The sequence below is a fragment of the Sinocyclocheilus grahami genome, unplaced genomic scaffold (genome assembly GCF_001515645.1).
Source record: "Sinocyclocheilus grahami isolate Dianchi unplaced genomic scaffold, SAMN03320097.WGS_v1.1 scaffold1090.1, whole genome shotgun sequence".
Lineage (NCBI taxonomy): Eukaryota > Metazoa > Chordata > Actinopteri > Cypriniformes > Cyprinidae > Sinocyclocheilus > Sinocyclocheilus grahami.
This window is the reverse complement of record NW_015506269.1, coordinates 165,417-190,192: the sequence shown is the minus strand read 5'-3', so window position 1 is coordinate 190,192 and position 24,776 is coordinate 165,417. Positions and strand designations below refer to the sequence as shown.

General features: G+C 36.8%; 1 protein-coding gene across 2 annotated transcripts; it reads left to right on the top strand.

The window, feature by feature from the left end:
* The first annotated feature begins 1,335 nt into the window (after positions 1–1,335).
* On the top strand, positions 1,336–24,268 carry lonrf2 (LON peptidase N-terminal domain and ring finger 2). Of its 2 annotated transcripts, none has more exons than XM_016252157.1 (12): positions 1,336–3,010; positions 8,656–8,774; positions 14,142–14,264; positions 14,433–14,594; positions 14,763–14,931; positions 15,061–15,163; positions 15,243–15,357; positions 16,821–16,942; positions 17,180–17,338; positions 21,043–21,205; positions 21,332–21,481; positions 22,936–24,268. In XM_016252157.1, the coding sequence occupies exons 1-12, from the start codon at positions 2,272–2,274 to the stop codon at positions 23,092–23,094; spliced, it is 2,283 nt and encodes a 760-aa protein (XP_016107643.1). In that variant the 5' UTR covers positions 1,336–2,271; the 3' UTR covers positions 23,095–24,268. The 2 variants fall into 2 exon arrangements, with proteins under 2 accessions (XP_016107643.1, XP_016107644.1); XM_016252158.1 differs by having other exon boundaries at positions 8,619–8,774.
* The last annotated feature ends 508 nt before the right edge of the window (positions 24,269–24,776 follow it).

Sequence of the window (24,776 nt, the reverse complement as noted above, 5' to 3'; positions counted from 1 at the left end):
ACCCAGAAGATAGGAAGTAACCTGTTTTTGAACAGTACATGGGGGTTAAATGTTATCTAATATAGCATGTTTTATAAATGGTGTGTGATTATTATATGACTTGTAATTGTGTGTAATATTGTAATTGTAGTGATACCAATAAGCTGATAATTATGTTATTGCCTGATAAAGAACAGATGACAAAAAGTTTAAAAAGGAGATGTTTAGCAGACAGCTAACATTTTATATCCAGAATAAGTCCTTTTGAATATCATAAATGTTGTTAACATATCAGGTGAATAATCAGCTAAGATGATTAAATTCTAGACATGTATCATTAAGGAAGTTTGAGTTACTTCTGAATTTCCTGGTCAGTAAATAACTGATTTCTTGCAGGTATTCAGAAGATGTCCATTGAGAAAACCACTGAATCTTTTCACGGTACCTTTAAATTACAATACTAATATCAATGTAAGTACAAGAGCTCTCATATAGTGTGCTCTCATATAGAGCTTACTAAAGCATGTATCACACCAGTATACACGTAATCAGAGAAGAGATGTTGTTGTGAGGGGTGGGCATGTTAAGATTGTTCATTATATATTATGAGGGAACTTTAAAAAATGTCCACAAATAAATCATATATAATATAACAAACACTGCATAAAACACAATCATTTTCCATTTAGATTTTATGGTAAAGCCCAGGGTTGCTATATTTTACTTCTTCAGACAGGTGTTTCCAGGGGATTACTTTTAACTATGATCTTAGGTGTTGTAGGATTTACTACAGGGATTAAGTGCACTTGGTGATCCCAGAAGTTCATCCTTGTCACTTTTCACTGAGAAACTTTGAATATTTAGCTTTTCTTTAAAATAAAGTCAGTTAAGTGTGGCTTTTTCCATATTTTAGTGTGCAAGTTAACTTGTACATAAAAACTGATGTTTATTTCAGTACATAATGTGTTTAATAAATAAATAAAAAATAGCCTACTGCATGTTGCATAAATATCTGAAAAAAAAATTCTACAAGGTTTATTCCTTATTGTTACACACTGAACGTAGGCTATTAAATGGTATCTTACATAAAGTAAACAATTACATAAAACTTTGCATAAATGTTAGGTGACTATGTTCTAGCAAGTAGCAAGTGCCATTTATGAATGTCTTGTCAGTTTTTGACTGTCTTTCACATGCCATAGGCTCAAAATCATCATATAACATTATATATTTTTTTCTATGTGAAATGATCTGGTTTTTTTTTTTACATACCTGCCCCTTTTAGGTTACACAACTGTTTTGTCATTATATAAGTGAGCTATATAACACACCAATGGAGAAGGGACTCTTGCAGTCCGCAGACAGACGCTATTGCACCAATGAGGCCTCAATCCTGACGTCACGTGCTTCTTACGTGAACGAGAGCAAGACAGACAGTATCACATTTTCCCGTGTTAGTGCGGACCGAATGGTAACGTCGCAGCTGTCTCCATTTTATTAAAACAACTGATTAATATTTACCGTTTCTACTGGCTCGTATAAGACATGGACATCCTGTAGAATGATCAGAACAAAAGGGCCCCGGAGAAGGACCGTTTTAAAGGGCATTCCAAGCAAGAGAGTTCGGGAGGATTAACGTTACGCAAAGTACCGCTGCCGGAGACATTGAGTCTTACATAAAACTAATGGGTCATCTAAACGTCGGTCATGAATATGCTTCATTCGGCAGAGATCAAGAAACTCATCATCAGCACTGAAGTAGATGTGTGAAAATCAGCTTTCGACTTTTTCTTTCGTCGGTTGCTCACTTGTCAGCGTCGTGTTTCGAGACTCGTAACGTCATGCGATTTCAAAACAAACCCTAACGAACTCATTCTGTTTTATTTTGAAGACATTTAAACGTTTCTCTTTTTTTTTACGTTACAACTTTAAATGAGAATATCGCTAGATGTGTTATGTATTGTTTTGTCATAGGTTAGACAGGGCTGTTTTTTTTTGTTTTTTTTGCTTTACCGGGAAATGAACCGTCAGTCATTTAGATGTTTTGGTGGGCCTAGCAGTGGTGAATGGGAAATGAATAGTGTATATAAACATTTAGCCTTTGGCCTCCTTGTTATTGATTTTTGCCAATATTCCGATCGTGTTGCGTTAAAGGTGTTTTTCTTGTGAAGTAACTAAAATAGGACTATATTTGGTTATTTGTAACCTGGATTCCGCCAAAGCTTTAAACCAGAGCCCTATACGTTGCACTTTACTAAAAAATAATTAGCATTTTATGCAGTGTAGCAGACAATGGATGCTGGGATTCAAAACCACGCCGAACATTATGTGCACGACCTCTCCAGCCCTACCGCAACGATATTGTGTGCGGAAATGCTCGGGGTTGCGGACGAAGCTTGCCGGGCTGGAGACTTTGATCTGGCCGTGGAGATCTATACTTCTCAGCTCGCCGAGCTCGAGCACACCGACCGTGGCCTTTGCCTGCGGAAAGCTGACGCTCTAGCCCGTGGGGGACGCATAGCCGATGCGCTGGATTCGTATTGCATCGCTGCAAACCTCCAGGCACTGAGACCTGATGAACTGCAGATTTTAGTTGAAGTTATAGCGCATACGATCCGTACTAAAGAGCAGAATGACTGTAAGACAATAAGCGTGGGCTCTACTTTAGAAAGCAGATGTTTTGAGAGTGACGAGGTAGACGAAGAGCAGAACTTAGACTTGTTTTCATGTCGCCTTTGCAAGTGCTTATTGACGGAACCGACGTCTTTGGTGTGTGGACACACTTTCTGTAAGCGCTGTCTGGAAGATGACCTGGCAAAAGAGTGCAGAAGCTGCCGTTTAAAAACCAACAAATCACCCAGGCAATTTACTATGGACGGACTCAGAGTAAACGTTATTATCAGTGGCTTGATTGGAAAATGGTTCAATTCGGAAAGCAAAGCAAGACGATACTGGTCGGAGGGGGAAGGTCTTTGGAAAAAAATGGACTTATCCAACGCAATACTGAAGTTCAACACGGCGATTGATCTAGGTAAGAGACGGTTACATTTACGGCCTTTTACAAAGAACTGACCTACTTTCCGAGACTGATGGAACAGCCACAGGGGGCGACGTTGTGCTTCTCATTCTCAGTGGTGACACCGTTTTGTAACGTGACCAATATAATTTACATAAACCAGTTAAATTTGGTTTGAATTGGGGTTCATTGGGCTGTCAGGTTGTTTGAGAATATGTACATCAATGTTTAGTCACAGCAGTTAGCAAACAACATCCATTGTCTTTGGATTTGTTGCATGTTATTAACCCAACCCAAAGCCTTCTGAACATGCAGTGCTCTGTCTACACAGTTAGGCACAATAATGATTAATACTGAATTAATGCAGAACTTTTGTATGAACTTTGTTAATAAAGTTTGTATAATTTTGTTTAGGTGGCTGTTAGACTCTTGTTTTGGGTCATATCTGGGCTTATCAAAAGTAGGTCAATGCATTGGACCTGCTTATTTGAAGTGTGAAAAATATATGCTGTCTCTAATTTCATAGGCTATTACATTTCAAAGAGTAATAGTCAAATTTTATAATGGTTATTTTTCTGAAACGAGACATCCTCGATAATGTATGCAGCTGACATATAGGCTACGACCTACAAATGCACAGCCTTCGAGACACAAATGAGACATGGCCTCAATGAACCTACTGAATAGCAAAGACATTTTTAAAGGATGCATGCTTTATCCAACAGCCTAGCAAGACATTGATAAGATTTTCTATATACATGAAAATATTTTTCCATATATATATACATAAATTAATAAATGATGATGTTCTAGTTCAGGAGTGCCCATTCCTGTTCTTGGAAATCTACCTTCCTGCAAAAACTGAAACGGCTAATAAAGATTTAGATATTCTTTGTGTAAATTATAGTACAATCACCAGTCAAAAGTTTGGACACACTTCCCATTTGTGTGTCCAAACTTTTGACTGGTACTGTATGTAGAACAGAGTATATACATACACAGAATATATTATATACATAAACACATTTTTTGCAATGATCACTCAAATGTGATGAAAAAATGACAAAGTCAGTGAAATTCCGCGTTATACAGTAAATTACATTATGCTATTATATAGCAAACCAGTATGATAAGCTCATTGTGAGAGTAAAAGACGGGGACATTGTTTATTTACTTTATAGCATTGCATCTCACCAACTAGGTGACAACATGGCGTTAAATAACCATTCAGCAGTCTCAAGCCACCACCGCACTGCCTTCTATTGGACTGCAGAAAGATACATACTTTTCAATGTTCTACGTTACTGACTGTACTGTCAAACTATGCTGTCTTAGAAAATGTGATGTGACCGATGTGATAAGCATGAGTGACATGGCCATTTTAAGGGACGGAGTTAATGTTATATTGAAAAGGGAAACTTATGAAGTGTGACGTGTGACATGTGGCCAAGTATGGTGACCCATACTCGGAATTAGTGCTCTGCATTTATCCCATCCAAAGTGCACACACATAGCAGTGAACACACACCCGGAGCAGTTGGGGGTTCGGTGCCTTGCTCAAGGGCACCTCAGTCGTGGCACCTCAATCGTGAAGGTGGGAGAGCGCTGTACATTCACTCCCCCCACCTACAATCCCTGCCGGTACGAGACTCGAACCCGCAACCTTTAGGCCACGACTTCCCTGAACTATGGGGTCATTGTTTATTAACTTTACAGTTAGTTATGTATTTCACAAACTAGTTAGTAAATATTTGTGCTTGATGAGGATGCGTTAATTCTACAGATCATGCTTGACCTAATTTTGCCTGTCTGTACTTTAAATTCCAAGCTGTATGTGTAAGGGGTGGTTGGGCAGAGGAGAAAAAGCAACTAATGCAGACATAGATCCAGTAGCAGGTCACTCACAGAGACAGCATAAAAAAGCAGAAAACTGAGCTTGTGTCATAGTGAACATCGCTGCTATATTTGTGAATTAGAGTGTTGGCAGAAATATCTTCTGGTCTCTCACATGGTTGTATGTAGGCGTTTTGTGGGCTGCATGTTTTCTTATCTCACAATATGCTGCTCAGGCAGTTTGACAGTAAGCGCATATGTTGCCTTCTTGTCCAGTGCTGACACAGTCTCTGACTTCAGAAACATAGTTGAGTCATATCAAATCCTGTTAATGCTGAGAAACATTTCTCTGTTATTTTCTCACTGCTCTTAATGGTTGGCTGATATGAGAATTGAACTGATGGGACTCAGTCCTTATATTCTTCAGTGTGTTTCTTCCTGTTAAAAAGGCAAATTGGGATATAGTACAGTGGTCACCAACCTTTTGTAGCCCAAGGATCCCTGACCTCTGCCTTTATGAAAGACAAGATCTACTTATTAAATAATTGATAAAGGCAACCCAGAATGTATTTCCAATTTGAGGCCTTTTAGTATTTTAATTAGTGATGCACCTATGATGATTTGTCATGGCCATTTCAGATTTATGGCTTTTTTTTATTTATTTATTTTTTAACTAGCAAATTGGCCAATTCTGATAATGGTTCATTTTTATTTTTTTAAGCAAATTTATTTATTGGCTTTTTAAAAATAAATCTTGTAGGCATTTGAAATTAGAGGCAACCACTGAATTTCAATCATGATCCAAACAAAAAAGCACCAAAATCAGCCCATATTAAATCTATAAGTTATCTTTAATTCAAAAATAAGCATTTTCATATATATATTATACAGGTGCATCTCAATAAATTAGAATGTTGTGGAAAAGTTCATTTATTTCAGTAATTTCAACTCAAATTGTGAAACTCGTGTATTAAATAAATTCTATGCACACAGACTGAAGTAGTTTAAGTCTTTGGTTCTTTTAATTGGGATGATTTTGGCTCACATTTAACATAAACTCACCAATTCACTATCTCAACAAATTAGAATACTTCATAAGACCAATAAAAAAAACTTTTTTAGTGAATTGTTGGCCTTCTGGAAAGTATGTTCATTTACTGTACATGTACTCAATACTTGGTAGGGGCTCCTTTTGCTTTAATTACTGCATCAGTGCGGCGTGGAGTACACACCGCTCACATTCTCCCTCTTGTTCGCTGTCGTCGTTCAGTTCTGTCTAATATAGATAAGTCTATCTAATAATCAGATAGAACTGTTAAACAAAGGAATTAAATGTATACAAAAAAGTATTATAACGATTGCTTTAATATTAGTAATAGAAAGGCAAACATTATAATACTTTCTCATTTACCGTCAGCATTCAGCAAATATGCATTTATATCATTTAAACAAATCTTTGAATGACTAATGAACTTTTAATTTCACAAACCTTGCAGACTTAGTTGAATCTAGTTGAGATCTTGTGAAGTGTGCATTTGTATCCTGCATGATCGTGAGAATTTAATGCTGACAGGAGGAGACACGCGATCGACAAATTTTAAACTAGTGATTTCAAATTATGGTGCGCTTTATGCACCCACTGTGCTTGCCCACTTTGCGTGCTTAATTAAAAAAAAAAAAAAAAAAAAAAAAAAAAAAAAAAAAAAAAAAAAAAAAAAAAAAAAAAAAAAAAAAAAAAAAAAAAAAAAAAAAAAAAAAAAAGATTCCCAATACACACAAACTTCCCAGCATACTGAATGCCCTGTTGGTTACAGGGTTTACTTCCTTTTTAATTAGATTTTTATTCAATATTTATTTATTTGTGAAAAACACTTTGTCTTCTAAAGTATAAGTATGTTTATTTTACACAATTTATTTTTAATCCATTTTCAAATTATTTCAAATTTCTTAAATATAAATAAAATTATATCGGCCACCGGGGTACCCTGCTTTCCAAGATATCGCCATCGGCTATCAAAAAACCCATATTGGTCGACCACTAATTTCCACTGTTCCATACGTGCCACCTGCTGTCAGAGAGTGAATTTGCATCTCAGTTTCACAAAGCTAAAGTCAGACCATTCTGTTTTTGCTTCAAATTTTGAAATTATACAATTTAATCTAGATTAAAAACGGGTTGGATCATGATTAAAATACAGTGGTTGCCTCTAATTTTAAATGGAAAGAGCACAGACAAAGCTTTAGTTTGTTTATGATTCATTTTATTTGTATTTGTATTATATTGTATATTTATTTGATTTGGTGTTTGTTTTAAAATTTCAATTTCATTTTATTTGACATTTTCAATTTCACAAAGAAATGTGCAGCATTTTGTCCAAACAATATAAAAGGACACCTTTTCATTTAGAGTTTGTCTTAAATCTTATTTTGTTAAAATAGTCATGACAAAATCGTATTGTGAAATCAGTATCGTGAATTTTATCGCATTGAGTTGAGTGACTCGTTACATCCCTACAAAGCAATATAAAAGGACACCTTTTCATTTAGAATTTGTCTTTTAATCTTTTGTAAAAAAAACAAAAATTGCTGCTGATGAGCTGGACCTGTTTCAAAATTTGATAATTCACCCTGTTATTGATTATAACTTAACCGATTTGATCTGAGCAATGGCACTGTCATCTTTCAGAGCTACTTGACAACAGAATGATCTGAACGGTCTCCATTATTGAGTTTCCATAATTGGTTCTGATATTTTTCTTGTTTATCACTGTGAAGCGGCTTTGTGTAGCACTTTTTTTTACAATCTGTTGCGAAAAGCACTATACAAATAAATAAATACAAATAGATAACTAAAAATAAAATGAAAAATGGATGGATGAACTGCAGCATTGAAAAGTGCTGAATATGTGTATGAGCTATCAACAATTGTAGGATAATTAGCACACATTTTATCACTAGTAGATGATTGGAAGTTTGACTTCTAATTGTTAGTTTGATAGGTAAAGTCTAGATAGCTGGCTAAGTCAGAATATTTCTTTACAGGCTCTAAAAGTAACTTTTAGATCACTATCATTATAATGAATTAAGAAAAACAAGTCATGCTTTTCATTAATTATAGTCGGACTCGGAGTGAATAAGTATTCCTACAGTTTCATCACCTCTCTTGTGTAGACATACTCAGTACAAAAAAATTGGTACACATCTGGATAAGTCACTTCATAAAAATGTTTTATCTGTTTTGTAAGGAAAAAATTATTGTCTGAAGTCAATAGTTTCTTATTTTCGTTTTATCATTTTTCAGTATAATTTTATTTATGCAGAGCAGACCCTATTGCTTTATCTAGAATCAAGAAGTATGGACCTTCAGGACCTTGTAGTTCCTTTGTTATAGTTTATGCCATGGAGTAGGGCTGCATGATAAATCGCATGCGATTGTCATGTGCATCTTGTCAGTAAAGCCGGTTCTGTGATTAGTAGTAAATCTCCATCACGTGCTTTCAGTTGGAGCGGCATTTAATACACAGAGCCATAGTTTACTGACAAGCTACGCAATTTCGCATTAATAATCGCAGCTGAATCGCATTCGATTATGAACGCGATATTGTGTAGCTTGTCAGTAAACAGTAACAGTGTGTTAAATGCCGCTCCAATGCGATTTATCATGCAGCCCTACCATGGCGTGTAATACAATATATAATACATTAGTCTACTAATATGTTTTAGCCACAGCTATCTAGCTTACAACCTCCTTAAAATTCTGTAGTTAAATTTCTGTTCTGTTTCTTTATAGTAAAACTGTACTAGACTAACCCTTCTCATCTCCACAGAGCCCTGTGAATGTCGGCTCCTGGCTAGGCGGGCAGAGCTGTTTATGGAAATGAAAAATTTCGGTCAAGCCATCAAGGATGGGGACACCATGTGCCGACTCCGTCCCCTGTGGCCAAAGGTAGGAAGGAATCTGTGACGAGACACGCATACACGAACCATGGCTTTAAAGTCCCCATGAAATCAATCATCAAATTGAAGTTTTTTTTAGTATGAATATGTTAGCCTTAAGGTTATCTATAAGCTAGTGTGCTCCAAAACAATGACACAATTCACATTTAGAAGATATAAGCATTCAAAACTTACAGTCTCTCACTTCCGCCAATATGGATCAACGATTTTGATGACATTCTACATTTGAATTCATCCATTTGAATTCTACACAGAATGCTATATTTTTATAGCGATTTAGATCAGATTAGGTGGTGGAATGGTTAGACAAATGCCACTAAAGAGTAGAAGAGATAAAACGGTGCCCTGCACCAACATAAATGACACAATTTTCATCCTCCGCATCATAATAACTGTTTTGCTTTAGTAACAGTTTAATATTGAATCTAAAGCGCTAACCTATTAAACTGTGGCTGTCAAATGCGGCTTTACCAAGCTCAAAGACTCTGGCCCAAGCTGTGATATTATAAGCGAAACGCTGTTGGCTGTTTAAAAAGGGGGCGGGGCTGCTCAATATATCCCGCCCTGTCTTGTTACAGTTGAAATTGCGTCACCACATAGCATAACGGTGCGTGTTTCAAGGCACTTCAGTGGACCTTTAAAATCCCACAAGTTTTTAAGACCCTTTCACACTAAGTGCAAATATTCAAAAGATTTTGAATGGAAAGAATGTGTTCTTGTGGAACTACTAAAACCAGGGACAAGTCATCAATCTCTTGTTCTTAGGACAGATATTCCATGTGTTTTGAAAAAAGACATCTAACTAGATCTTACCAGGACAGAAAGTGGATAGGTCCAAATGCATCATGATGAGGAGTACATCAGAGATTATCTACATAGATAGAGAACATCCTCAAATGGCAAACTATATATATATATAATTTATTTATTTATTAGTGGTGTCAAAATTAGCACGTTAGCGCAGGCGATTTAATTTTCAGTTTATCGCGTAAAAAATATTTAATGCAATTAACGCAGGGGCGGGGCTAGGGTTGGCCACCCCACTCACAACTGCTGCTTCGGTCACTTTTTCTCTTGACAAGAAGATCATTTATTCAGTCGCAGAACGACTGAGAACGTGAGACGTTTCAGACGCACACTCCACTTCACTTCAGCACCAGGCAAGAGTCAAGCGAGCACGGGGAAAAAAACGGCTCTTCAATTGCAGGCACAAAGGTTCATAAAAGATCCCAGAACAACATCTAAAGAACTGCAGGCCTCACTTGCCTCAATTAAGGTCAGTGTTCATGATTCAACAATAAGAAAGAGACTGGGCAAAAACGGCATCCATGGGAGAGTTCCAAGGCAAAAGCCACTGCTGACCAAAAAGAACACAAAGGCTCGTCTCTCATTTGCCAAAAAATATCTTGATTATCCCCAAGACTTTTGGGCAAATATTCTGTGGACTGATGAGACCCAGTGTGTGTCCCGTTACATCTGGTGTAAAACCAACACAGCTTTTCATAAAAAGAACATCATTCCAACAGTCAAACATGGTGGTGGTAGTGTGATAATCTGGGGCTGCTTTGCAGCTTCAGGACCTGGACGACTTGCCATAATTGACGGAACCATGACTTTTGCACTCTATCAGAAAATCTGAAGGAGAATGTCCGGCCATCAGTTTGTGACCTCAAGCGCACTTGGGTTATGCAGCAGGACAATGATCCCAAACACACCAGAAAGTTCACCTCTGAATGGTTCAAGAAAAACAAAATTAAGTTTTTGGAATGGCCAAATCAAAGTCCGGACTAAAATCCGATTGAGGTGCTTAAACAGTCCATTCATCCTCGAAAACCCTCCAATGTGGCTGAATTAAAACAATTCTGCAAAGAAGAGTGGGCCAAAATTCCTCCACAGCGATGTGAAAGACTCCTTGCCAGTTATCACAAACACTTGATTGCAGTTGTTGCTGCAAAGCGTGGCACAACCAGTTATTAGATTTAGGGGGCAGGTTTGGACAGCTTTTTTCCCTTAATAAAATAAATATTCATTTAAAAACTGCATTTTGTATTTACTTGCATTATCTTTGTGTAATATAAAATTTAGTTTGATCTGAAGCTTTTAAGTGTGACAAATATGCAAAAAATAAAAAAAAAACAGGAAGGGGGCAAAAACCTTTTCACAGCACTGTATATTTGTGGTATAAGTACCATCTCAATATATTTTTACAGCTCATCTCTCAGGATCTCTGCTAAGAACGGGTCAATTTTGGCCTGTCTAATTAATATTCATGAGCCTCTCTTCTGATTGGCCTGTTGTTTTTTGAGTGACGCATGGCCAGGCCAACCACAGGTAACTAGGGTCAGCCGACGTCACAGCACTAGCTGGAGGCAGCAAAATAAAGGGGGAAACTGGAGGCAGCCCATTCAAACCAGCGCAGATTCGGCTACATAAGGAGCTTAAAATATCATCTTGTTATGATGTTGGGTGCCAGAATCGACGTGATACAGCCTCAAAGAAGAAGATTGTTTTAAGTTCACTTAAATTAGAAGTTATTTTTTAAAGTGTAATAAATGTTAAAATTGATAGCTCTCAATTATACTGTAATGATGAATGGCTATAGTCAGTGGTTAAATATTAGGGGGGGCAATTTTATAGAGAAATCAATATTGGTATAAAAAATATGCCATTAAACAAATATAAAAAAATATACTGTCTTCATGTTGTTTGTACATTAAATTAAAGATTGAATGTGAAATTATAGCAATATAAAAGTATATATAAAAACTTGTTAGGTGGGATAAATCGCGATTAATTTCAGAAAAATGTGCGATTTAAGGTTTTTTTTTATATTATCGATTGACAGCACATATATATATATATATACACACTTGTGCACATAAGTTTACATACCCCTTGCAGAATATGCAAAATGTTAATTTTAACAAAATAAGAGGGATCATGAAAATTGCATGTTGTTTTTTTATTTAGTACCGTCTTGAATAAGCCATTTCACATAACGTATGTTTATATATATATATATATACTCCACAAGACTAAATAATAACAATGTATAAAAATTACCCCCTTCAAAAGCTTACATACCCTTGAATATTATCTTCTGATTGGCCTGTTGTTTTTTGAGTGACGCATGGCCAGGCCAACCACAGGTAACTAGGGTCAGCCGACGTCACAGCACTAGCTGGAGGCAGCAAAATAAAGGGGGAAACTGGAGGCAGCCCATTCAAACCAGCGCAGATTCGGCTACATAAGGAGCTTAAAATATCATCTTGTTATGATGTTGGGTGCCAGAATCGACGTGATACAGCCTCAAAGAAGAAGATTGTTTTAAGTTCACTTAAATTAGAAGTTATTTTTTAAAGTGTAATAAATGTTAAAATTGATAGCTCTCAATTATACTGTAATGATGAATGGCTATAGTCAGTGGTTAAATATTAGGGGGGGCAATTTTATAGAGAAATCAATATTGGTATAAAAAATATGCCATTAAACAAATATAAAAAAATATACTGTCTTCATGTTGTTTGTACATTAAATTAAAGATTGAATGTGAAATTATAGCAATATAAAAGTATATATAAAAACTTGTTAGGTGGGATAAATCGCGATTAATTTCAGAAAAATGTGCGATTTAAGGTTTTTTTTTATTTTATCGATTGACAGCACATATATATATATATATACACACTTGTGCACATAAGTTTACATACCCCTTGCAGAATATGCAAAATGTTAATTTTAACAAAATAAGAGGGATCATGAAAATTGCATGTTGTTTTTTTATTTAGTACCGTCTTGAATAAGCCATTTCACATAACGTATGTTTATATATATATATATATACTCCACAAGACTAAATAATAACAATGTATAAAAATTACCCCCTTCAAAAGCTTACATACCCTTGAATATTAATACTGTGTGTCATTTCCTGGATGATCCACAACTGTTTTTATGTTTTGTATTAGTTGTTCATGAGTCCCTTTTTGGTCCTGAACAGTTAAATTGTCTGTTGTTCTTCAGAAAAATCCTCCAGCTCCTGCACATTCTTTGGTTTTCCAGCATCTTTTGCATATCTGAACCCTTCCCAGCAATGACTGTATGATTTTGAGATCCATCTTTTCACTCTAAGGACAATTGAGGGACTCTGATGCTTAAGAAGGCAACACGATGCATTAAGAGCTGGAGGGTGTAAACTTTTTGAATTGGATGATCAGGGCAAATTGAACTTATTTTGTCTTTTGGGAAACATGTATGTATTTATGTAGCTTCTGAAGTGCAGTACTAAATGAAAAAAATATGATCTTTAATCAAAATAAGAAAAATTTACACATCATCATTAGGGCTGCATGATAAATCGCATGCAATATTTAACACGCATCTTGTCAGTAAAGCCATTCTGTAATCAGCAGCAAATCTCCATTACCTGCGAGCTTTCACATGGAGCAGCATTAACTACACAGAGCCGTTGATTACAGAATGGCTTTACTGACAAGATGCGCGTTAAATATCGCATGCGATTTATCGTGCAGCCCTAATCATCATCCTGTTCAAAAGTTGAAGGGTATTATAACAGTTAAAGGGTATTGGCCTAAATCGAGCACAAACGGATACAATGTTCATTTTAACGGCACAAATCAAGCACATGCAAATGCCACTGTTTTGGAACGATTTAAACTATAGTACATGGGGTGGAGAGTGATGTAACTGTTCCTAAAAAGTTATTTCATTATATTTAAGAAGCAGTCATAGTTACAAGGTTTCCTTTTAATGGAACGAATTGAGCTCAAACAAACGATACCTATTTGGATGGAATGAATTGAAGAGTGACGTCACAGCTCCCAAAAACATTTTTGCTATAGCTTAAATGAAAGATTTCATTTAAGATTTCTTAAATGAACGCAACTTGCACTGACATGTTTTAAAATATGTCAGTGCCACTGATTTGTGTCAGGATGTACACCAACAAAGCTTTTTTTCTAAGGCACATTTAAAAAATGACTTAAATGTCCTAATTTAACTAGGGCCTAATCCTGGCTTAATCTATGCCCTGTCTGTGAAACCAGGCTTTAATGTTTTAGATTTGAATCCCTCCATTGGTATCTATTTTATTCCTGCATTGTGGCTGAATTAATTTAAATTAAAAAATTTGCTCTGTTACGGTTGTACCAGTTCATAAGTGTATTTTGCACTTTATTTTCTTTAGAGTTTAACACATCCATTGCCATGTGCTTTTATTCTGCATCATGGCTGATTAGTAGATAGCAACCCTTTATTTTTACCTTTCTAGTCAGTTTTAATTTAATGATAGCTGGGCTTTAGGTACTTTTACCTACCTTTTATTTTCTATTTCCAGGCTCACTACATTAAGGCTGCAGCGTTCAGGAGCGCTGGCCGCAATGAAGAGGCTCTACAAGAGTATTTCTGCTGTTTGGCTCTTAAGTCTGATTGGATTGCCGTAAAACTGGAGGCCCAAAAGGTACATTAATATTTGTTTATTTGCAAATGTCAATCTTAGTGTGGTAAATCCGTTGTGCGATGGTTTCTCTTCTAATATTGATGTTAATTTTAAAGCTTAAACCCTTAGTTTATTAATTTATGAAGTGGTCAGTGTTACTTTTGTACAACTTTTGCTGTCTATCTACAGATCCTGAGTCACATGGTCTCTTCGGTCTTTGTGACTGATGGTCTGGCCACGTCCATGCAGCCCCTTCCAGCTGGACCCTCCTCTCGTATCAAACCTTCATTCCTCCTCCGCTCTCTTCACTCCTCTCTTCCTAGAGATCGAGCCAAAGAAGGCTGCTCCAAGGTTACTGTGCTTAGATACAACTGATTAAACAATTGCACCGATTTGTTACAATGGAGATATTATCACACTGAATATTTCTAAGACTAATTTTGATTTGCAAAGCAATTTTAGATTCATAGCATAGATTTTTTTTAGCAAATTTTAATTTTTTTTGTATATGTGTGTTAGGAACCAACACTCAGTTGCAGCAAGTTCAAAGATGGGAACTCTTCTATTTTACCAAGATCTGAAAACGTGAACTCTGGCCTCTCTTCACCTTTTGTTCAACCAGTCCTAAAAAGGAAATGGACAGAAGATGCTAAGGGCTTTGAGCCACCCAACAAACAGCTTAAAGAAGGTATAAAAGTCATGGTTTAAACCCATGATTTATTCATTTGGAAAAAATAGATAATTACTAAGATCTCTGGCTGGTTTACAAACTTTTTTTCTCTCTCTCTCTGTTTCTCTCTACTTGCTTTGTTCCCAGATAATGCATCTTCATGTAAAACTCTCCCTACGTTTTCTGGGGAGAGGCAAGTTCCATCACAGCTTTTGGACAGTGCAGACTTTGAATGTTCTCTCTGCATGAGGTAATGATACATTTTCTCTTTGAAAATAACACTTAACTTGGCAAATATTTAAATCCTCCTCACTAATGTATTATTCCAGACTGTTTTATGAGCCTGTCACCACACCCTGTGGACACACATTCTGCCTCAAGTGTTTGGAACGCTGCTTGGACCACAATCCTAACTGTCCCCTGTGCAAGGAGAACCTCTCTGAGGTAAATATCAATACACTTGCAAAACAGTCTACACACAACACTAGCGTAGCCAGGAATTACAATGTGGGTGGGCCCAGAGAAAATTCGGTTGGCCTAGCCTAAAATACATCTGTGATCAAATAGGCCAGCACAACTAACAGTTACACCTGCTTGAATACACATGACCATTTAATCAGAGCATTATAAGTAGTGATGGGCAAATTAAGCCTCGGCTCCTGAAGCACTAAGGCTTTCCTCTGACTCTTTCCAGAAAAGATTCAAAGTTTCGAGTGAACCACCATCTGGTGGTTAATAAAAATATAGCAGCCAAAAGCCTGTGAAAGACGCTCCGTAGGATGAGGCATCTACCACATATTCCACTTATCAATTCAAGTTACGTGCACAAATAAAAGCCTAACCGTGTGTTTGTTGAATTTCTGTCTCTGATAAATTCATTTACCCATTAAACTGTGCAATTTAATACCAGTACAAATATCAATATGATGTTATAGAAGAATAATGTACACATTTGAATTGCATATGACAAATATTAAATTTTTCTGAAATGATTTGTATTCTTCATATTACTTGTATGTGCCGTAATATACATTACAAAAAAGTAGCTATAGGAAGAAATATTTGTATTCAACAGAATTTTTCACACACAAACGTTTAAGGCTACAATGTGGCCATAACATTGTTTTCTGAAGTGGCATTTAGGTATATTTACACACTGTTCATAAATTACAATTGCATAAATAATGCTATGAGATTAATGGGTTTCAAATGGGCATTAGTGGGTGTTTTTTTTAAATATATATATTTTTTTAATGAAATTATAAAATATGAAACTAAAACCGCTAGTAGGTGGCGGCTAGTCACTGACTTAATGAAGTAGTTAAGGAAATAAAAATATTAGGGGAAAAAAATACAGCTGCCATGTATCACAGTTTCATCCCCAATAAGCCGTTGGTGCTTGGACTGTGATAATTGTGGATGTGGTTGTTACAGATTTATATACTTGATATAGATTATAGGTTTAAAACCATGTAATTTTGTGTCTGATATTGTTTGGGGCAACTGCCTGTCCAGACATGGTGAATTGGCATTTGATCTGGGATTTTTGAGTGGAATTTAAAAAAAAATGTTGATTCTCGTTTAGTACAGGGTTCTTACAGTGATATGACCGACTATAGAAACAATAAAAAATAAAAAAAAGAATAAAAGATTGAGTATTTAAATTTATCACACACCATATGCCATATGGTCATATATCATATAAGGTTGTTTTAACATTTAATAATGTTACTATACAGCCCTGATCTCTATGCATAACATATTGTCCTCTCTAAGACATGTATGCATAAATGTATCATTTGACTTTGCAGTTTATGAGAAAACTAGCAAAACAATTTAATTAGATGATGTTAGTCACTGAGGAGATGCTTTCTTATCCAAAATGAGCACATCTTTCTGTTCTGCAGTATCTGGCCACTAGAGCGTACAACAAAACTCTTCTAATGGAAGAATTATTGCAGCGCTACTTTTGTGATGAGCTAGCAGAAAGGCGAAAAGTACATGAAGAAGAGATGAAAGAATTGTCAAAGTAAGTTGACTTTGGATATAATAGTTTTCCTAACTTTTTTCTGGTCTTTTGATGTACCATGTCTATACAAAACTAGGTTTTGACCACTTCTCAAAGGCTGGTATCTTTGTTATACCCTGAACAGTTAATGATTTATTTGTCATCTGTGTAGTAATTGTTCCCTGTTGGTTGTCAGGACATTAGTATTGTCTCTTGTTCATGTGTACATATTGCATTTTTATATTCTTCTTGTTTCAGCTTGAACCAGGAAGTGCCCATCTTTGTTTGCACTATGGCATTTCCTACCATTCCCTGCCCACTGCATGTTTTTGAGCCTCGATACAGGCTTATGATTCGCAGATCTATGGAAACGGGAACGAAACAATTTGGCATGTGCATTGCTGATGAACTGAAAGGGTAAGAGGCATTGAATTAATTTAAAGTGTGAGTCTACACTGATTTACTTAAGGAAAATCTGTTTGGTATTGCAATTCAAAAGGTTAATACATCAAGTAACTGGTAAGAGTTTTTGTCTTTTTAGTTTTTCATCCGAGTTCACTACTGCAGTGGAGTTTTGTTGTCGTAGCCTAGTTTTAATACAGTTTACATTTAAAGGGATACTCCACCCCAAAATGAAAATTTTGTCATTAATCACTTACCCCCATGTCGTTTCAAACCCATAAAAGCTTTGTTCAGCGGATATTCTCCAAAATGGCGCTACGGTGATGCGGAGAGACAGAGGAGTCAAATTGTTGAATAAAGTCGTTATTTTTGTTTTCTTCGCATACAAAAAGTATTCTCGTCGCTTCATAACATTACGGTTGAACCACTGATGGCAGATGGACTATTCTGACGATGTCTTTTATACTTTTCTGGACCTTGACAATGTAATTTACTAAGCAGTCAATGGGACAGTCACAAGCCTCCCAGTTTTCATCCAAAATATCTTAAATTGTGTTCCGAAGATGAACAAAGCTTTTACGGGTTTGGAATGACATGGGAAGTGATTAATGACAAAATTTTCATTTTGGGGTGGAGTAACCCTTTACGCGGCAGCAATATTAATTTTTACTGAGCCAAAAAGAGTAGCAGTAGCTGCTCGCATAAAATTCAAGGCATTAATGTTTGCCTACAAAACCACCACTGACTTTGCACCCCTTTACCCAAATTCATTACTTCAGACTTATGTGCCCTCTAGAAGCTTGCGTTCTGCAAGTGAACATTGCTCTATTGTGCCATCCTAAAGAGGCACAAAATCACTTTCACAGACTTTTAAATTAAATGTTCCCTCCTGGTGGAATGACCTGCCCAACTCAATCCGAACAGCTGAGTCCTAAGCCATCTTCAAGAGTTGGCTAAAAACACATCTCTTCCATCTTTATTTGACCCTCTAACTCTAGCACTCTCTATTCTAATTCTATACTTTAAAAAAAAAAGTGCCCCTTTTAGACTTGCACTTTATTCATTTACTAACTGCTTGTTTTCTTAAAAAAAAAAAACACTAGCTTCTCGAAACTTTTTGTATTCTATCTGTTTTCTTTTTATTTATTATATAATAAAAAAAAACGAACAAACAAAAAAAACCTTGCTACGTGTACTGTTAAGCTAACTGAGACTTGTTATAGCACTTGCATATCATTGCTCTCTTGTTGATTTTGATTGCTTCCATTGTCCTCATTTGTAAGTCGCTTTGGATAAAAGCGTCTACTAAATGTAAATATCATGTTAGCATTTCCCATGTGTTCAGTTGCTTGGAGATGTGCATTTAATGTCTCCTGTGTCAGTAATGTCTTACTGTGTATGTGACAGATCCTTGCAGACACTAGAGACTTGCTTGCACTTGTTCATTTAATGGTAGTGAATGGTGACCACCTTCAAGCTTTAAAAACATTCAAAATTCTAAAAATGTTATGTTTAAGTTTTTGAAAGCATTAGGGGTGTAACGCACACATATTCATATTGAAAATTTTCGATACAAGTGTTTTTCGCTTCGGTACGCATATGTACACAATGAGTACAGCGTTGTAGCCTATTAACCAGTCTTGACCATCAATAATCATGATAAGCTCACTGTATTGTTATCTTCAATAAGAATCATAGGCTGTGTCCCAAATTGCCCCCATAGCCTTAAACAGTGCACTATTTGAGGGGACAGCTATTTGTAGTTGTCTGAAAGTGGACGTTATTAAGTGTACTCATTCAATCCCATAATGCACCACAATAACAACTGATGTACACTCACATACCAATAATGCACTGTGAGGGTTGTGCCGAATGTATTCCCGCATCTCGCCAGAAGATGGCGCCTGCAGCTGAATCAGCCATTCATCTGTTTTCCAAACCACTGCACCAATGTGGGTACAGTGTTATATCATATAGGTATAAATTTTGTTTAAATTGATCATTAAATAATTTAAGTAAGGTTTATACATGCTTGTTTGGAGCTGGAGAAGCCAGTTTGCTAAGTTACAAATCATTATTAAACAGCAAGCACAAACTATGCAAAATTGGCAGCCCTTCTGTCGCACTCTGTCCAAATTTGCTCACTCATTTTCTTTCACTCCTTCAACTGTACTATATTAATGTAGGGAAGGGTATAGGGTATAATGAGGATATAGGGGGTGATTTTGAACACAGCAATAGCCTCTTCTTTCAAATTCAGTCCATTTGATTCAAACAATAAATATAGTTTTTCCCGTACTGAACAGTGAGTTCAAAACCGAGGTACGTACCAAACCGTCACTTTTGTGTACTGTTACACCCCTAGAAGGCATATGATGGGGTTTAAAAAAAATATATAAAAAAATTTCGGGACAAGTAAAATTAATTTTTTTTAGTCAATAACTGTAATGCCTGCTTAATGTTGATCTCTGGACATTCTCATAAAATTATTACTGGATTGCACCCACTCTAAATTCCTGTTTTCTAGAATAAAAATATTCGGTTACTGTTCACCACTGCCCTTCACCAACCTAAAGAGATAAATGTGTTCACCCAAAAAAAATAAAAAATCATTATAAAATGAGTAGTACCAGTCCTTGATTATGATTGGTTGAGCTGCATATGTGCCCATTGTAAAACTCTATTTTAGAAACATACACCTGGGACCTCATTACATCGGTATTACTTCGCCACTGCATCTGTGTGTTGCTTGTCAACCATTCTACTATCAGTATTACTGTGCCAAAAAAATAGTTTCAAAATGTCACATTTTTGTTATAAAATAAATATTAGAAAAATATTTATATGGAAATAACTGTTTTATAAAAGCAATGCATCCAGTAAAGCCATGGTTTACACTGAATTTAGAACAACTAAGGGGGTTTTAGTCCACTTAGCTGTTGTAAATTCATTGTAAATCACAGCTTCATGGGACTTATTGCTTTATTTACTTACTCCGTCTCACCACAAACCAGCATGAATGACTTTCTTCTGTGGAACACAACAGAAGATATTTTGAAATTGTTAAATTTTCATCTTCCACAAAATTTCCCAACATTTTTAATTTTACTAAAACCTGGCCACCTACTGGTCCAGAAATGTGAAAGCTATTCACTCTAAAAACCAGTAGAGCATATATTTAATTAAAGCATATATTTATTTAAATAATTAAATTGCAGCCTGTGCAATTGACATTTGCACTAAGCCATATTGTGATATTGATTTGATTTAAATATATTGTGCAGCCATACATATTACCCAAACAGATTTGAGGCTGTAATCACTGCCAAAGGTGCTTCAGCTAGGTGCATAAAGCCCCCAATATAGTGAAATCGATGTCTTGGATGTGGAATCTTTTCAGGTAAACCTACCTTGCCTCGGCCAAGCCATTCAGTATCATAAAACCATTTGCATTTTAGTATCCTCAGTGTCTTGACATTATGTTGACTGAGTTTGGTGGCAATCGGGCAGGACTATGTAAAAAGTTCAGAGTAGCCGACTTTCTGTTGAGCAGAGCATATGACATGCAGTACGAAAGTTGTTCAGCTCAATTTTATCTATATGTGTACTGGGTTTAGTGCAAATACTTTCACTGCTTTGGGCCCTAATTAGAAAGAAGTGTTAATGTAGTGCATAAAAGCTTGACATGGAGTTAAATGGCTGAGGTGTGTGATTAACAGGTTTGCAGACCATGGCTGTATGCTGGAGGTGAGGGATGTCAAGTTTTTTCCTGATGGGCGCTCTGTAGTGGACACCATAGGCATCGCTCGTTTCAAAGTGCTCAGTCACGGCCAGAGAGATGGATACCACACAGCCAAGATTGAATATTTGGAGGATAAGAAGGTACAGATATATTTTTGCATTCAATTGAAGTATGAATGCAAGTGTCCAAATCCAAAAAAGGGATTGTGTGAGGGCAACAAAATCACCAGTCTTCCACATTGACCATATATGTGCATGTGTGTTCAGGTTGAAGGAGAGGAGTTGACGGAGCTCCTGAAGTTGCATGACTCTGTCTATGATCAGGCCTTGGGCTGGTTCACCTCCCTTAAAGATGATATGAAGAACCAAATCATCAGCCACTTTGGGCAGCTGCCTGTCAAAGACTCTGACCCACAGGTGAATGTTTAGACCAAATCATTCTCACATTTGTTCTAAATCACCGTTCATAGTAATCTTGCCTCCAACCGGTCTACTGCATATCACACCAGTATTTTATTTTTATTTAAAAAAAATTGTTGTTTGGCTTTATAGCCAGGTTTATGTTGCGATTTTTAAAGGGGTCATATGACGATGCTAAAAAGAACATTATGTTGTGTATTTGGTGTAGTGCAATGTGTTTATGCTGTTTAAGGTTTAAAAAACACATTATTTTCCACAATGTATATTATTGTTGCTCCTCTATGCCCCGCCTTTCTGAAATGTGTCGATTTTTACAAAGCTCATCGTTCTGAAAAGCGAGGTGTGCGCTGATTGGCCAGCTATCCAGTGTGTTGTGATTTGCTGAATACCTCAAGTGTGTGATGGAAATGTTACGCCCCTTAACACACTGCCTCCCGGCACGGCGAGACAAAACCAATAAAACCCATTACAAACGAGGCATTTGTTGCATCCAGTGGGGACATAATTACGGATTATAATGACTTGTACTGTGTTTTTACGCGTTGTGTAACGTATTGCGCCGCATAAACATAAAACCATGTCTGCATTCGTGATCAGAGAAACGACAAACAACAAGTGCTACTCGCGTTTGAATTATCAGTGGCAAATTCTTTAAATATAAAAAATTTACTTGCAGGCTGTGAGTCAGAAGCACCAGATTGTCCTTGCAAAGTTGGAACTGCCCCACTTTATAGAACAGCCTTTGAGCACAGACCCATTGTATGCTGCTCTGCAGGTTCAGGAAACAGTCTTCCATAAAATGCATCACACATGACGGGGCTTGAGTGAGCGGAGGCCGGCGGCCTTGAGAACGGCACGGCCGGCGGATTCGGCGAAGGAGCGGCTGGCGGGCATGCGGCAACCACATGTGACGACCCCGGGCTGGACTCCGCTTCATCCATGGTGAAAGCCGATCCGCCGATCCACAGAGCAAAGTTGATGTATTTCCTCAGCGACCAGCACGAATCAGCTCTAGGCATGACGAAGCGATTATCGTCCTCTTTTGGAAGGCCAAATAAATTAGTTTTGTTTTCACAACTAAACACACAGCATCTCCACAACATGGCGCCGGCGGCAACAACAATACTGCAGCGAGAATAAAAGTTATGCCTTCTTTCTTTGCGTGAACATTTGGGCGGTGTTATGCAAATGTTCCCATACAGTGACGTAGACGTGGGGGCGTGTTTAAACTAGCTGTTTTAGGGTGTGGACAAGTCTTAACTTTTATAAAGAATATATCTCTTTGGATTTGAGACTTTAGTTTTTGCAACTTTACAGATCTTCTTTTTGCACCAAGAGCTTGTAACACTCCGAAGAGAAAGGAAAAATTTAAAGTGCATCTTATGACCCCTTTAAAATGGCAATCTAATACATTCAGTGCTAATGTTTGATTGTGTTATTTTTTCTCTCAGGGTAATCCCAATGGCCCTGCATGGTGTTGGTGGCTGTTGGCTGTGTTGCCGCTGGAAAACAAAGCCCAGCTGACCATCCTCACCATGAACGCGCTTAAGGATCGGCTGGTCGCCATCCGCAGGGTCCTCATTTTTGTAACTCGCAAGCGGCCTCGATGATAAATGTGTTCTTGGTCTAAATATGATTATCAAAATTAACCTATAGCTTGGGAATGCTGATTCAGGCTGGGCTCACTGAGGTTTCTTCCAGTGGCCAGCTTGGTCGTCATTGCAGCACGCAACCCTCACCAATTAGTCACCTGGGACATTGTTCAATAAAAATGTTTTGCATCTTAATGTGTTAATTTTGGCTCATCAGTTAGCAGTGGTGATTTAAGTTGTAGTCATGCTGTGAGAGAGATCATTATTGATGGCCTACATTAGGAAGTTCTCATTTAGTTCAGGTGCAATCAAATCGTTTACCAGTTTAACAGTAGCAACAAACAAGAAGACAGTGGGAACTTAGTTTTTTTTCTTAAGCACCTTCGGTCCTTTGAAAATACCACCTCTGTTTTGTGACTAGATGGTGTGTACGACTGACCAAATGCTTCCCATGGGCTTGCAAATATCAATACGGGCCTTACTGTGTGTTAGTTAAAAAAAATCCACGTGCTTCAGTTTGAAAATAAGCTCTCACCTTTTTTCCATATTGTAAAAGATGATTAAAGGAAAACTTATTTAATATTAAATGTACTGTAACCCTGCTTTCTCTGTATCTTTGTTTCTTATACACATTTAGATGCCTAGGTCATTCAGAAACTATGAATTCAGTCAGAAATTGCAATGTTCTGCTGAGGTCCATTCAATTTTCCTCCATGAATTTAAAAAGCTGCACTCTCCAACCTTGAATACAGCCTTAATGCTATTCAGTAACAACCACAGGTGTGGTTTTTATATTTCAAGAGTCTGTTTGTGATTTTTGTCTTGAATTGGATCTTAATTGGAAAAAAAATTAAACAATCAGTATGAGTAAATTGTAAACTGGAGCCAAATTGTGTAAAGTCCTACTGTAAAACATGTTTGAACAAGCACCGTTTTAATGCGTATGAAACATCAATTGGAGAGTGCAGAGTGCAATGTGTGGATGGGGGCTTATGTCTATATAACGATCTTTATAGACAATAGGAGGCCTTTGAATGTTCACACTCATTTTTCTTCTCATTGTTCTTGTCTCTGTGATGTGCATGTCTTGTGTATGTCCGTTATTTACCTTTTCCTGTGCAAATTACTACTTAAATGCTGCATTTATGTAAATTTGTAAATCAATATGAAATAAAACATTTTATATTTTAAAGCAAAAGATGTTCTGTTTCTATGTGCCTTTTCAAAGCCACTGAATTGAATGAGTCCGAGAAGTCTGGGACAGTCATTACAATGTTTGCTAAAGGCAGTAATGTTATGTGTTATGATGTTAATAGATAGATAGTCCCTGTCATTTATGCCTTAAAGGGATAGTTCACCCAAAAATGAAAATTCTGTCATTAATTACTCACCCTCATGTCGTTCTAAACCCGTAAGACCTCCGTTCATCTTCAGAACACAAATTAATATATTTTTTACTAATTCTGAGAGCTCTCTGACCCTCTATAGACGGCAATGTAATTGCCACGATCAAAGTCCAGAAACGTAGCAAGGAGATCGGTAAAATAATCCATGTGACATCAGCAGTTCAACCATAATATTACGAAGCTACAAGAATACATTTTGTATGCAAAGAAGACAGAAATAACGACTTTATTCAACAATTCGTCTCCTCCGCGTCACCCTAGCGCCATTTTGGAGAATATCCACTGAACGCAAAC

Excerpts from the sequence above, each read along its gene's own strand:
- lonrf2 (XM_016252157.1), top strand. The coding sequence starts at position 2,272 with ATGGATGCTGGGATTCAAAACCACGCCGAACATTATGTGCACGACCTC. Across the intron at positions 16,943-17,179 it reads GAGATGAAAGAATTGTCAAA|CTTGAACCAGGAAGTGCCCA; the intron begins GTAAGTTGACTT and ends TTCTTGTTTCAG. Across the intron at positions 17,339-21,042 it reads ATTGCTGATGAACTGAAAGG|GTTTGCAGACCATGGCTGTA; the intron begins GTAAGAGGCATT and ends TGTGATTAACAG.